The sequence below is a fragment of the Sesamum indicum genome, linkage group LG8 (genome assembly GCF_026168435.1).
Source record: "Sesamum indicum cultivar Baizhima isolate 11 linkage group LG8, ASM2616843v1, whole genome shotgun sequence".
Classification (NCBI taxonomy): Eukaryota; Viridiplantae; Streptophyta; class Magnoliopsida; order Lamiales; family Pedaliaceae; genus Sesamum; species Sesamum indicum.
In genome coordinates, this window is record NC_142664.1 from 2,354,028 (window position 1) to 2,367,977 (window position 13,950).

Below are 13,950 nucleotides of genomic sequence, written 5' to 3' on the forward strand. Positions count from 1 at the left end.
AATATTTGTGATGACGAACTTTTCTTGGAATACCACAGTTGCTTTTTAATTTATGACGATTCAATATTTTTACATTCTTCAGAAAGATATAGCAATTTAACAACAACATTAGCGACAAACAGGACAACTATAGCAAATATGTGTAATTTTCTGATTTTATTGCTAACTACCACTTGCAAAAACATTTATGATGACCCTAATTTTCATTTTGTCACAAATGGTAGGACGACTAGATTGAATTAAAGTGGGTTGCTGATACTTTGCGGTGAAGTTTGCCATGGAAGCTCGCTTTCATCACAAAATGTGTGGTCTGACTAAATACAATTGTTTGTCTCTGGTGCATCTTCAACGGATACTTCTGTAGCAGAAAAATCGAGCACCTCAATATGTAGGTATTAGGAAGGAGTCTTATGGTCTAGATGATTTCATAACTTGGGAAAAAAAAATAAAAGTGCATACTTAGATGAGGAAAAGATTTGAACTCTGTGTGGTAAGTATAAAAACCATAAGTTTAAAGACTGATTCCGCTGATGAGGTTAAAATACGACTTTTTAGAAGGATTCATCAAACTTACAATAACTGAACATCATTCAGTGAGCCATAGTAGTTAGATTGTGTTAGTATATATTGCATTTTGATATTTAAATTATAACATATGTCTCTTCATATTCCATGCATTAATGTTGAGGTTAGTGGTGTTGGTAGATGATTATGGCCATCATATTTGTAACCTTTCTTCTTAAAGATCGAAAAAGAGTCAAGTTCATTACCTCTGTTGGCCCATTTTGTTATGTAGCAATGCCGTTAGGCTTAAAAAATAAAGGAGCCACCTATTAATTTAGAAGATAAGATATTTCGACCACAACTAGGGAAAAACATCGAAGTCTACATGGACGACGTGTGAGTAACGAGTAAAAAGACTGAAGACCACATTGTAGATTTGGAGGAAACATTCTCAATCTTAAGAAAATATAGACTAAAGTTCAATCCAGGAAAATGCACATTCAAAGTAAGGGGAGGGCATTTCCTGGGATTCATGGTGACATAAAGAGGCACTGAAGCCAACCCCCTCAAGGTTAGGGTTATTCTTGACATAATGGCATCAACCAATGTTAATGAGGTACAACAGTTGACTAGAAAGATAGCTGCACTCAATCGCTGTATCTTAAAGATGTAGAGAAAAGTTTGCCCTTCTTCAAAATATTTAAGGAAAGCAAAGAACTTCGAGTGAGATATTGGTTGTCAACAGGCCTTTAAGAAACTTAAGGAGTATTTGGTAGGGCTCTCCATGTTGGTAAAATCTTCACCTGGGGACACCCTCTACTTTATCTTTCTTATACTCAAGCAGTTAGATCTGTCCTCATTCGAGAGGTCGAGGAAAAATAGATGAATATATACTATGCCTGAAAGGTACTCAATATAGCAGAGAGACGATGTATCCCCATAAAAAAGATGGCCCTAGCGTTAGTAATCACAGCTAGGAGGTTACGCCCTTACTTCCTTCATACCCGATGGGGGTAAGGATAAATCTACAATTAAAGCAAACCTTGGGTAAGCCAAATACCTCAGGACGATTGGTAAAATGCGCGATAGTAATTAAGCGAATATGAAATTTCATAGTTACCATGAACAGCTATTAAAGCCCAAGCTTTGACGGACTTTGTCTTCGAGATGACAGGGACACTCTTGGAAGACACTCCAAAGACAGAAATATGGTTACTCCATGTAGATAGATCAACCACAATACAAGAAAGTGGTGCAGGCATAGTCATTACCTCGCCTAAAGGAGAAGATATCGAGTTCGCTATCAAATTCAAATTCAAGGCCTTTAATAATGAAGTCGAATATGAGGCAATCGTGGTAGGCATGAGGATGGCATACGAAGTTGGAGCTAGAGACCTTGTAGCGTACTCAGACTCACTATTACTAGTTAAACAACTACAAGGACCTTACGAAGCTAAACGAGAGAGCATGGTGCAGTATTTGAGGCAAATAACATAGCTAAAAAAGCAAGGATTGAAAGCTTCTAGCTTATACAAATCCAAAGGGAAGAAAATCTTAAGGTTGATTGCCCCTCCAAACTAGCAAGCACCTTGGAAGATTGTAAAACCAGACAAATTACTATATAACACCTACTAGAGCCAAAGGCTTCCTTGAATGTCCAAGTTATTTGCCTAGTGGAGGATTGCTGAATTTTTATTGGACGGTTGGAAAGGGGACGCCTTCTTGAGAATAGGTGGGACGTAGCCAGGCTTAAAGTTCGACCCACTCTTTTCTTAATGTAGGGAGGTACTTTGTATAAGAAATCATTTACACACCCCATGCTCCGTTGTTTATCTCAACAAGTAGGAGCACACATGCTTAAGATACATAGTGGTTGTTGTAAAGCGCAATCTTTCCAATCTTTGTTCTTTCTCTTTTGGTTTTGGTGAAGTGGGTGTGCAGATAATAGAAAAACTTTATGCGGGAATTACCAACATGTGTTATTATGTATTCATCCAACGACTCATAACTCGTATGATACAAATTTGCATAGGTAGAATCACTAGCAACAGATAGTATCATTGTAATTATAAACAGAATAATTGGATCAATGTTCATAACTCAATCATGATTGAAACTACTTTGACATGATACCCCTGAATTACTAATTTCGAATGCTGCAGTCTTATTTCCGGTTTATCACATCCACTTCCTTGGGACACAATAAACTCTAACATGTTTAATTTATGTTTTATCTTAATATTGAATTTCGATTTTTATATTCCATAGTGCTATATTTTTTTAATATTTTTCGTATTGCGTATTTTAATTTTATGAGAATACAGTAAAACCTCTATAAATTAATACTCTATAAATTAATAAACTCTCTAAAATAATAAAATCTTCCGGTCCTGACTTGGGCCTTTGTAAAAAATCATCAAATTCGATAAGATAATAAAATAATAATTTTTTGGAAAATTCCTTTATAAATATTAGGTCCCATTAAAACTCTAAATTAATAATTCATCAATATTACAATTATAAATATTATGGTAATTTACTAAAATGTGAAGTCTGTAATGCTTTACGCATTTGATCATTCATGGATGATTTTGCGATGCCTTTTAGATGAGAAGACATGGTGTGATGAATTATTTTATTATCATATTGAGATTTATGTAGTATATGTTTCATTCATCATGCATGAATATATTTAATTGGGTATAATAGTTATTTAAGTGCAGCGAATTAATGTAAACATGTATATTTAAGTTATACCAATGAATTGATACATGTGTCTATGAATATAATAGTTAATTGTAAATAATGAATTGATATTATACATGAATATATTTAATTAGTTATAAAAAATTAATTGATGCATGAATATAATCAATGAAACATATATGAATTCATTTATTTTCAATACATATGTACTAAATTTGTTGAATTTAAAAGAATCTCTCTTTTAATTAATAAAATATTAATTTATCGATAAATTAATATCTCTCTAAATTAATAAAATTTCATGGTCCCATGATTATTAATTTATAGAGGTTTTACTGTATAGAGTTGTGCCAGTGTCTTTTACGTACTCTAAATTTTTGAGATTTTAGATTTTTTGTATGACTTGTGTCTATATAGATGTATCCGTCCATCATAGTCTTTAATTTTTCAAATTGAGAAACCCTCCATCCATAACTAACTAATATACTTATCTGAGTCAATCCAGTTATCAATTCCGTTATGGCTTAGAATTTTAAAAAAAGTTTGTCTGAACGAAAAGTTCAAGGCAACGTCATAATTTTAAAAAGAGTTTGTTTGAATGAAAAGTTGAAGACAACAGTCGAAAAGACAAAAGTAACGTGTGATTGAAAGATACATAATATAACGGTGCAAAGCTAGATATAACTCAACAGTGATGAGAATGGCTGTAAATAGCTATCCAAGAACAGCACAGCAAGAGATTGCTTTGAAGTTTGAACGATGATGAATAACAGACAGAAGACTAAGGATGGAAGAAGTTGATATTATTATTCTAAATGACACTAACAACTTCTTTAGTCAAAGAACGTTTCTTCACAAAGTTGTATTTTTCTTTTCTTCGTTCTTGGTTAGTAGTCGCACTTGTGTACTTTACTAGCCGTTGGGAGGCAGTTAATAAATTGCTCCTTCTTCCCTTTGTATATACAGAGTGAAATTTGTTTCTTGAATCATGAATTTAGAAAATCCATTCTTCTCTTCTTCTTGACAAATAAGAACCATCTTTTCCCTAACGGTCGAAAAGACAAATCAAGAAAATCTCGCAAAGAAGGGCCGTTGTTACCCACTCCGATGGTCAATCCTCAAACTCCTCTCCAAGAAGGAAGAGGAGAGTGGTGGGGGTGGGAGAATGATGAAAGTTGAAGAAGAAAAGGGCTTTGTGAGAAGAAGAGAAAGAAAGTGTTAGGGGGCGGAAGGAATGTGAAGCGAAAAGGGTTCAAGAAATGAAGGTGGAGTAAAGGATGAGTCGGCCTTCAGTTCATACATCCTCTACAGGTTTGTTCTTTAATTCTCACTGCTAATCTGTTTCCACATTGTCTTGGGATTGTTTGCTTGGACTTTTTGGTGAATCTCCAAGAAAACTGAGTGTGATTATTAATTGCTTTGATTAAGTATATGTTGGGTTGGCGATGCTGCTTTTTAACTGTGACTTGTTTGTTTCCTTCAATTTTATGTTTCTTAAAAATTTGTCACCACCAACCAACTTGGTCATGTTTGATCGTGTGTGCTCTTGAGAAACGTTGTCTAAGACAAATGTGTAATTTAATGCCCACAATTTGAAGTCTAACAAAATCTGAGGCAAAAGAAAAGAACCCTTAATTAGCTTGTCACTTGAGAAATTTGTTTACTACTACAGATCAAATGGTTACATAAATTAGTTTCTTGAAAATTAGTGTGCTGGTGGTTGTGAAAATGTTATACATGTGCATCAGTATGTAATGTGGCTGATCAGCCGCCTTCATTATTTTACTGTCCCTTTGTATAAGGCAGGAGATAGATATCTATATAGAATAGAGTCGAAATCTATCAGCATTTGGTCGACTTCCGAACCAACGAATTATTTTGCGTACTAAAATTATAGCTTGTGAAGCTGAAATCATCGAAAAAGTTTGATCGTGCACTTGTGATTTTTTCAAGAAAATAATCCTTCTATAAGCTTGTCTTTTCAATTTCGTGACACGAATTTTCTTTTATTTTGTTGAATGAATCAGAACATAATTTCTTTAGCAAGATTTCCTCTTCGTCTTAAGTTTTTCTTTGTTGATGCCCTTGCTGTGTTTTTGAGACAACTCAAAATCTGGTGTTTGTGCTCCTGAGCTGGGTGCATGACAGAAAATAGACTTGACAGGTTTAGCAGGGAATGTAGGCTTCTCCAGGTGGCCCTCATTCTGCAAGTTAAGGGCCAACCTTTCTGATTGCACTTGTGTATTTTTATAAGACATGTTTTTTTCAGTACCTTTTTCATAAACACCATGTAGTACAGTGCCAGCCATCTGCAGAAGCTTTACAAAAGAAGTAGAGCTGGTGAACGGATTTGTTTTATCCCCAGCGGGTGGTTCTTCTTCTGAGGTGCTCGGTAGCAAGAATCACTTCTTTCAATGGTTTTGTGCAATTGGGGAATCTGCAGAGTTCTGAGAAGAAATCTCTGCAGTATGAGAAGAAAGTGTGTCTTCTGTGTCTCTTCCATCCTCAGTCAAACTTATTGACTTGTTTGCGATTGTTTCACGTGATATAACCAGATCATCTTTAGAGGTATGGCCTCTTAAGTTGTCTTTTGGGATAAATGCATTCCAGAGGATTTCACGCTGTTCACTTCTCTAATACCATCATCTTCAAATTCCTGAACCATTTTAGTATCCTCTCCACATACCAACTGATTCAAGATCTCCTTGTTTAGTCCAAATGTCTCCTCAGGATCCAGCTCACATACTTCAGGTTCTTTACTTGATCTCCTTGATTTTCAGATTTGATTCAATTCCCTTCAATATTGGAACTTGTATGTTCTGCCATTATTTACTTGAATGTCTTTCTGCTACTAGTTGAAATGATCGAGAGAGTCAGGTTCTGTTTCTTTCAACCTCTTGGGTGCTCTACTTGCTTGTTCCTATATTTTGCATCTTGAATGAACAAAAAATATTGTTTCTCTAAAATTTCTTTTCCTCGACTGCTTATTCTCCTTATTTTCTTGTTCATTTTTCTTTGATATTTCCTATTGGTCTTAAGTTTTCCTATTGATATTTCTTTTTTCTCTATCACGACTTGCTATTCTAAATAATGTTCCATATATAATTTTTGTGTACTACTTAATCTTCATCTAATTACTCCTATTTTTTTGTAATAATCCATCTTTTCTTAATCCTCTCTTTTTCCGTTAAAGATAACAAAAGATGAAATTCATTTATCACATCTTTTTTTTTCTATCAAATGACGGAAACATTATTCTTTTCCTATTCATTTTATGATTTTCTTTCTTTTTAAGTTTTTCTTTCTACAAGCCTTCCGTTTCAAAATTATTAGGGTCGTTATTGTTATACAAAAATTTTAGCTAAGTTTACACTTTGTGTTGAACAACAGATGTATTTTATTTATTAAAACTTGTTCCATCCTTACGAATTAATGCATTATATAGATTTTGAAGGATATCTTCTTATAGGGGTTCTTCCTATGCATCTTGCATCTGTTCGTCTAGATCCTTGGGATGAAGCCGTTCTCTGTCCAAATTTATATGTTCTAACTTTGGACTTAGACCACCATGATCTCTGCCGGGAAAAGGTTCTTCTTGAACTCCTGGGGTAGGAGTCATTATTTTGCTTCCTCCTTTTTCTTGGCTCGCTTGATTCTCCTATAATAGTTGAAAAAACATTGTTTTCACAATAGAGAGGAGTTCGTTTTGATTTTACCTTTCAGTCTTTTCATGTTCTTCTGGATGAATGCTTGATAACACCAATCTCAGTTTGTCTTTTGGAAAGACATTCTTCGTGCCACTGAGTCTAGTTGTCCTTCAGGTACTTTGTATGACTGGATCAACATATTTTCCTACATGGACTGCATATCATTGCGAAGAACATTGGAGACTCCACTCGAAAAGAAATACTTGCGAAACCAATGGATATATTCGTCTACTATGCAAATACTTTTTAGTTCAAGGCTGAAGAGAGCGTGTCCATATTCTCTATCCTTTTCTGCTCTACTTCCTTCGAAGTATCCATCTCCGATGAAGTGTATTTTGATAAGTCTTCCTAACAGGTCTACAATCGCACCTTTCGAATCTCCGGCAAGGATGCTGGCTTTGGTATCTTCTAGTGTATTATCCCATCCAATCTACATGGATTCCTCTAAGGTCAACTCTATAAACTTTATGGTTTTCCTTGTCGAGCTCTAGGGTAGTTGTTGCTATCTTGGCTGCAAACCATTTCTCAGTGTTTTGAAAATCGATACTATGCAGGCTCAGTATAGCGTCATATGGATGTAAGGGCTGAAGCATGGTCCCTGCCCAAGGTGTATCTTGATGGCTGCAACCCATTTCTTAGTATTTCGAAAATCGATAATATCCAGGTTCAGTATAGCGACATATAGATGTAAGGGCTGGAGCATGGTCCTTGCCCAAGGTGTATTTTTCGGCACTCTCTTTGGATTTCTATCTGGATTTTTCTTCATGGTTCCCACAAATGTTGGAGTGGCATTAGTGTGGAAAGTCACATTTTCTCTTATCGATTGGTCCTGTGGAGGATCATTAGAACATGTACTTCCCTCCGGCGGTGGTAGCGTTGGAGTGATTTCATTGGTTCGTATATTAACTAAATCCACAATCTTGGGAATAGGATTTCGCCAATTCTTATAGATATGATAGATCCGCTCTTTTTATAAATATGATAGATGTGATAATTAGATCTTGTCTGGAATCTCCGTGGCCTTCGCCTTCTAATGTAGAAGAAGTATTGTTCTAAGGGCATCCCTGATTTTTTGGTCTCTTTAGATTTGCAATTTCTGCCTTCAAATCTGTGTGGTCTTTGTGTAGATCGGGAAGAATCTTAAGAACCTCGTCTATGCCCAAGGATTCTATTTTTATAGGTCTATAGTCTTGAACTGTCTTTTGTATCTCGCTCAGCTCGAGTTCTTTCCAATCACTCATAATTAGAACTAAAATTATGTAGGAATTTACCCGTTCCGCTTCTCCTGGCTGGGATTCTACCATGTATTTCAATGTAGTGTAGACGCTTCACTGCATTTCCTAGTAGCACTTGTCAAACTTCAAAATTTCTCTTTTGGATCAATCCGCTTGGTGCCATTGTAACACTTGTCAAGAATTTTCATGAGAAATTCTCTTCTCTGTATTTCCAGAATCTAGAAATATTTTTTATTTTCATAGTAACTCGAACTTTCGGTTCCATTTTCTGTCAAAGGATCTCCTCTATTAGTGGAATCATATATTTTTTCAATAAACCAGGCTCTGATACTATTTTGGCGAGCATGGATGAAAAATTAGAATTTTAGTGTAAATGGACTAAAACAGTTCTTTTAAAATCCGCACAGGGGTAAAAGTGTCCAAAATTCCATCTGTGGTCCTAATTTAAGCGATTCTGCAAGTTACTATACTTAATTGGAAAATGCTTAAACATAACGGACTAAAATTGAACGCGAGGAAACTTATTGGACCAAATTAATCTTTTTCCCATATATCAATTTTAGCTACTAAAACATATATAAATAAACCTCAAAAAATCAAGTGACACAAAAAAAAATTAACAAATTTGATAGCAAAAAATATATATATTACTACAACCTACACAGTCAAAATATGTTTTTCATGAAATTCTTCATAGAAAAATCAAAATTCAAATTATTCAATAATAGCATAAAAATGGTTGACTTAAGTATAGGAAAATAAACAAAGGCAAGACAAAAAAAAAATTGAGAAATAGAAGAACAAAACTCATAAACAATGAAATAAAATTATATATTCATTAAGAACATTTTATAAAAAAATCTTAATAATTGTAGTTATTATAAGACATATAATAATTATTTTGTTAATACTTAATAAATTATTACTAAATTTTATATTCTACAACAATTTAAAATTTGTAACATGGTTAATAAAAGATAAATTACTGCCCAAAACTTTTCAAAATCCAAATTGGCGTAATTGCAAAAATAGTCCTGTAAGTAAGGGGGGGGGGGGGGGGCGTTCTTGGTCCCGTAACTTTACGATTGGCAATTTTAGTCCTGTAAATTTCAAAAAGGTCGTAATTTTAGTCCTTCGCACAAATCTGGCCAATTTTCGGATAATTTTACCCTTTTCTAGCTTTAAAATGAGCAGTTTATTTTAATCTCAATTATTTTGCATTCTAATGCATATTTTTGTACATGCTCGCTTAGAATGGTATTAGAGCCTAGGTTGATTGAAAAAATATATGATTATATTACATTTTGAAATTATTTATCCACTAATGTAGGTGACTCTTTGAGAGAAAATGGAACCGAACGAAAGTTCGAGTTACAATGATAACAAGGAATATTTCAAGATTCTAGAAATACAAAGAAAAAAAAAAAGAATGGGTGAGAAATTTTGAAGTTCGACAAGTGCTACCAGGAAATGCAGTGAGGCGTCTACACTCCACTGAAATCCATGGTAGAATCCCAACCAGTAGAAACAGAATAGATAAATTCCTACATATGACACTATACTAAACCTCAGGTTTTCGAAATACCGAGAAATTAATAAACGAATGGGTTGCAGCCATCAAGATAGCAGCAGCTACCCTAGAGCTCGATATAAAGCTTGCAAGTTGAGATCCTTGACAGAGATTCGAAAGACGCGAATGCAAACCGACTATGAAGACTTATCAAAATACACTTCATCGGAGATGGATACTTCGAAGGAAGTAGAGCAGAAAAGGCTAGAGAATATGGACAGGCTGTCATCAGCCTTGAACTCAGAAATATTTGCGCAGTAGATGAATATATTTATTGGTTTCACAAATATTTCTTTCAGAGTGGCGTAACAACAGAAGTAGCAGCTCCAATGTTCTTCACAAACATATGCAGTCCATGGAGGAGAATGTTGATCCAATCATACAAAGTACCTGAAGGACAGCTAGATTCAATGGTGCGAAAAATGTCTTTTCTTAAAGACAATTTGAATGATTTGGTGTTAGAAGAAAATGAAAAGACTGAGAGGTTAAATCAAACGAACTCCTCTATTTTCCAACTATTATAGGAGAATCAAGTGAGTCAAGGAAGAGGAAGAAGCAAAATAGTAACTCCCACCCTGGAGTTCCAGAAGAACCTTTTCCCAGCAGAGGTCATGTTGGTCCAAGTCCAAAGTCAGAACATACAAATCTAGACAGAGATTAGGACCAACAAAGACTTCATCCCAAGAATCTAGACGAACAGATACAAGAAAGTCAATGGAGACCTATGTGGACGACATGCTCGTAAAGAGTTTGAGATCCAACGATCATTTGATGCACCTGAATCAAGCGTTCGCTATAAGGAGGACTAATGGGATGAAGTTGAACACGTCTAAGTGCATGTTTGGAGTAGGTAGCGGAAAATTCTTTAGCTACATGGTTAGAAAACGAGGGATAGAGGCGAACCCTGAAAAGATAGAGGCTATCATGAAGCTAAAATCGCCGACAACAATCAAAGAGCTCCAAAAACTAACGGGTAAGATCGCATCTCCCTACCAATTTATTTTTAGGTCAGCAAATCAAAATCTACCTTTCTTTAATGTGTTGAGGAAAGCCAAGTAATTTTAGTTAGCCTCCTTCAGCTTCAAGGATTCCTTCTTATGAGGTACGGCTGGTTTCACAGCACCATCTTTTCCGGCCAAATCATCAACAATTTCTGCCAGTAGCTTCTGCATAGTTATTGCAAAATTTTGTTATCTCACAAATGCTGTAAAGGGCAGTACTCAAGAAAATTAAAAAGACAATGTTGGCAGCTTTGATCAATTGGAGTTCTTTCTATTTTTTTTCTTCAACCTTGCTGTTGTTTTTCTCTTTGCAGCTTGTGCATTTGCCAGTAATTGTGCGCCAAAACTCCTGAAATCAGAAATGGTGGTTAATTCTTCTGCTACTTTTATCTTTTAACAAAACAAGAACACACAAACACACATGTGTGAGTGGGTGTACAGAAGTGAAACCTTGTTATGGGGCGGGCGATCTGATTTTGAGGTTTCCCCTCAACAGTTGGTGCAGTTACGAAGTTTCCAAAATCTCCGAGAACTCGTCGATTTCTGCCTTCGGCATGACCGTTCTTTTGCTTCCTTCCTCCAACTGATCAAACACGTTATCCAAGAAGCAGAAGTTCCAAGGACTAATTATGCATCAAATGAAAACTAAAACATTGTATCTTGTAATAATTCAGATTGGAACACAGAAGAATCAAGGAAGTCAACAATTCTACTCTATCCCCAGGAGAAGAAAATTATCAAGAAAGGCAATGTTGATAGCCCAAATAGAAGTCTAGAACTCTGTTCTTGCCGTAAGGATCACAAAACAAGTATATACGCAGCAAATCCATGAATAATTCACGAAATGCCTGGTACGAATTAATATCAACGGATCATGAACTATTAGAGGAAATTCATGCATAAACCTCAATTTAAATCTCCGCAAAATACATGGAAAGGAAGCTGAAGCTATGAACTTTTGAGCATTGATCAAACCTGATGAACAGAATACAAGCATATCATGGAACGAAACAAAATGAAGAGAAATTCTTTACAATAATATGCAAATATCATCTTTAGAGCTCTTTCTTCACACAAATTATAGCAGCCTAGTTAGTAAAATCATTCTGCTTTTCTTTCCCCCCAAAGGAAGAGGGAGGCAAAAATAATAGCCCCGCAAACAAAAAGAACTACTTATCGAGAACGGTTTTTATGTTTAAAAGAGCAAGAATTTTGTAGGATCAAAAGCTTTCCATGTCATAAAGAAGTATTTCATCTTTGCCAAAGTTCAAAACAAGAAATGAGACACAGCTGCTCTTCACCATCGATAGATAGTAATAGACGAATCAGCAATGGAATAAACAAACAAAATTCAGCAACCCGCAAGATAGTCTTTGCACTGTAAAGAAAAGAAACCCCACTAGAATCCCTTCAAGAATCACATTGAAACACCCTTCAATTCTAACACAAAAATGGATCAGAGAGCCCAAAAACCCAGAAATGGATCAAAACCTGTTGAACAGAAAAAACACAGAAATCTATCTTCAAGATTCTAAATAAGAACTAAATAAGCAATGGAATAAACACACAAAATTCAGCAACCCGCAAGATAGTCTCTGCACTGTAAAGAAAAAAAAACCCCACTAGAATCCCTTCAAGAATCACAGTGAAACACCCTTCAATTCTAACACAAAAATAGATCAGAGAGCCGAAAAACCCAAAATGGATCAAACCTGAGGAACAGAAAAAACACAAAAACCCTCTTCAAGATTCTAAACAGGAACTGAATAAGCAATGGAATAAACACACAAAATTCAGCAACCCCCAAGATAGTCTTTGCATGTAAAGAAAAGAAACCCCATTTGAATCCTTTCAAGAATCACACTGAAGCACCCTTAAATTCTAACAAAAGATGGATCAGAGAGACCAAAAAGATTACACAAACAAAGAAAATATTGAAAGAAAATTATAGTGGCGCGTGCTAACATATATCATTCAAAGATAAGCATTAATCCTCCGTTCTACCTCTATCTTGCTCCGGAACTACAGCTCTAGAAGCCATCACATAACCTGATTCCTCTTCTTTCTCCAACCCTTATTCTTTTGATCGTTGATTTCGGGAACCCCTCCAAGAAAGACGATAGAAACACCAAGAGATCACCGCTGTTCGTCTCACCTTTCTTATGGGTTTTCAATCACCATAATTCACAAACAGCGCCTCCCTTCTCTCTCTCTAGAATTCCCTCTTTCTCTCTCCAAGATTATCTTTTTCTCTACCTTTTCTGTTCGTTCTTGTCAGAAAATAGTGATGAAGAGGAGACGGAGTAAAGGCGGAAGAGCGTAGTATATAAAATGTGGGCGAAGTGGCGGGACGCCTCTCTGGCGTTAACGGTCATATTCTCCAGATTTGAATAGGATCCGTTGGATTACTGAGAATGAATGGTTCTGATCAGGTTTCTAGTTCAGTTTTATGGGTTTGTATAAACCTTTACTAGCCGTTAGAAGGGAGAAAAATAGTCCTTTTAAATTCTTTTAGTTTTAATATTTGTTTCTAATGTTATTAGTCATTTTTTTTCACTTTAAATTCTCTTAATATGTTGTTATCCATCAATTTGATATTCTTTTTTTTATCTTTGGGACTAAGTTAATAGAAAGAAACTTCAAATAATGGCCATATTTTTCATCAAAAAGTGGTCAATAAATTAATTTTGAAACAAAATTTAAAATTCGGAAATGCTACCTTGAGAAATGTAAAATCAAAAAATTTAGGGTATTGCAAGTTTCTATAAAAATAAAAAGATAAGGTCATAAGCACTTAAATTTGTAACATTTTATATATTTAATGGTTCAACTAAAAGATTATATTTCACAACTCATATATTAATAGTTTTACTTTTAAAATTTTCACTAGAAATTGACCTAAAAATGGTTAAAGTACAACATACTCTTAGGCCATGTTTACTTTATTGTATGGAATAAATAGTGAATTTATGATTATGTTGTGAATTAGTTGGTGATTGATTTATTTGTAAGTCTTTTAATGGTTCCAGAATTCTTTTGATTATTCTATCGAAAAGAAAAAATCTTTTGATTATATATATCACAGTTACTCATTTGTGTTTAGTAGAGACTTGGACAAATTAATAGATAGTGTTACCAAATGACTTATTATCCCAATATAAGATAAAATGGAATGTCCTGTCAATTAATCAACTTTTTAATTTATATAAAGCTCCATTCTTCATTTC

At 34.9% G+C, this 13,950-nt stretch overlaps 1 protein-coding gene and 1 long non-coding RNA gene across 4 annotated transcripts; one reads left to right on the plus strand and one right to left on the minus strand.

Annotated features, from left to right (window-relative positions):
- The first annotated feature begins 4,178 nt into the window (after nucleotides 1-4,178).
- On the plus strand, nucleotides 4,179-8,915 carry LOC148787100 (uncharacterized). The gene is made up of 3 exons (XR_016066681.1): nucleotides 4,179-4,521; nucleotides 7,273-7,366; nucleotides 7,472-8,915. It is a non-coding gene; the product is annotated as an uncharacterized LOC148787100 (long non-coding RNA).
- Nucleotides 8,916-9,118: 203 nt separating this feature from the next.
- LOC110012402 (G2/mitotic-specific cyclin S13-6-like) lies at nucleotides 9,119-13,006 on the minus strand. 3 transcript variants are annotated; one of them, XR_016066689.1, is made up of 5 exons: nucleotides 12,728-13,006; nucleotides 11,174-11,306; nucleotides 11,013-11,072; nucleotides 10,750-10,888; nucleotides 9,119-10,112 (listed from the first exon to the last, which is right to left on the minus strand). XR_016066689.1 is itself a non-coding variant. In XM_020695799.2 (4 exons), the coding sequence occupies exons 1-4, from the start codon at nucleotides 12,762-12,764 to the stop codon at nucleotides 10,837-10,839; spliced, it is 282 nt and encodes a 93-aa protein (XP_020551458.1). In that variant the 5' UTR covers nucleotides 12,765-13,006; the 3' UTR covers nucleotides 10,617-10,836. The 3 variants fall into 3 exon arrangements, 1 of the variants encoding a protein (XP_020551458.1); XR_016066690.1 differs by lacking the exon at nucleotides 9,119-10,112 and adding an exon at nucleotides 10,455-10,626; XM_020695799.2 differs by lacking the exon at nucleotides 9,119-10,112 and having other exon boundaries at nucleotides 10,617-10,888.
- Nucleotides 13,007-13,950: the final 944 nt, after the last annotated feature.

What these genes read in the sequence shown, in the direction of transcription:
- LOC110012402 (XM_020695799.2), bottom strand. Translation starts at nt 12,764, where the DNA reads ATGGCTTCTAGAGCTGTAGTTCCGGAGCAAGATAGAG. An exon ending in ATCGCCCGCCCCATAACAAG is followed by an intron (nt 11,073 to 11,173) that starts GTTTCACTTCTG and finishes TTCTGATTTCAG; the next exon opens with GAGTTTTGGCGCACAATTAC. An exon ending in AAGAGAAAAACAACAGCAAG is followed by an intron (nt 10,889 to 11,012) that starts GTTGAAGAAAAA and finishes ATAACTATGCAG; the next exon opens with AAGCTACTGGCAGAAATTGT.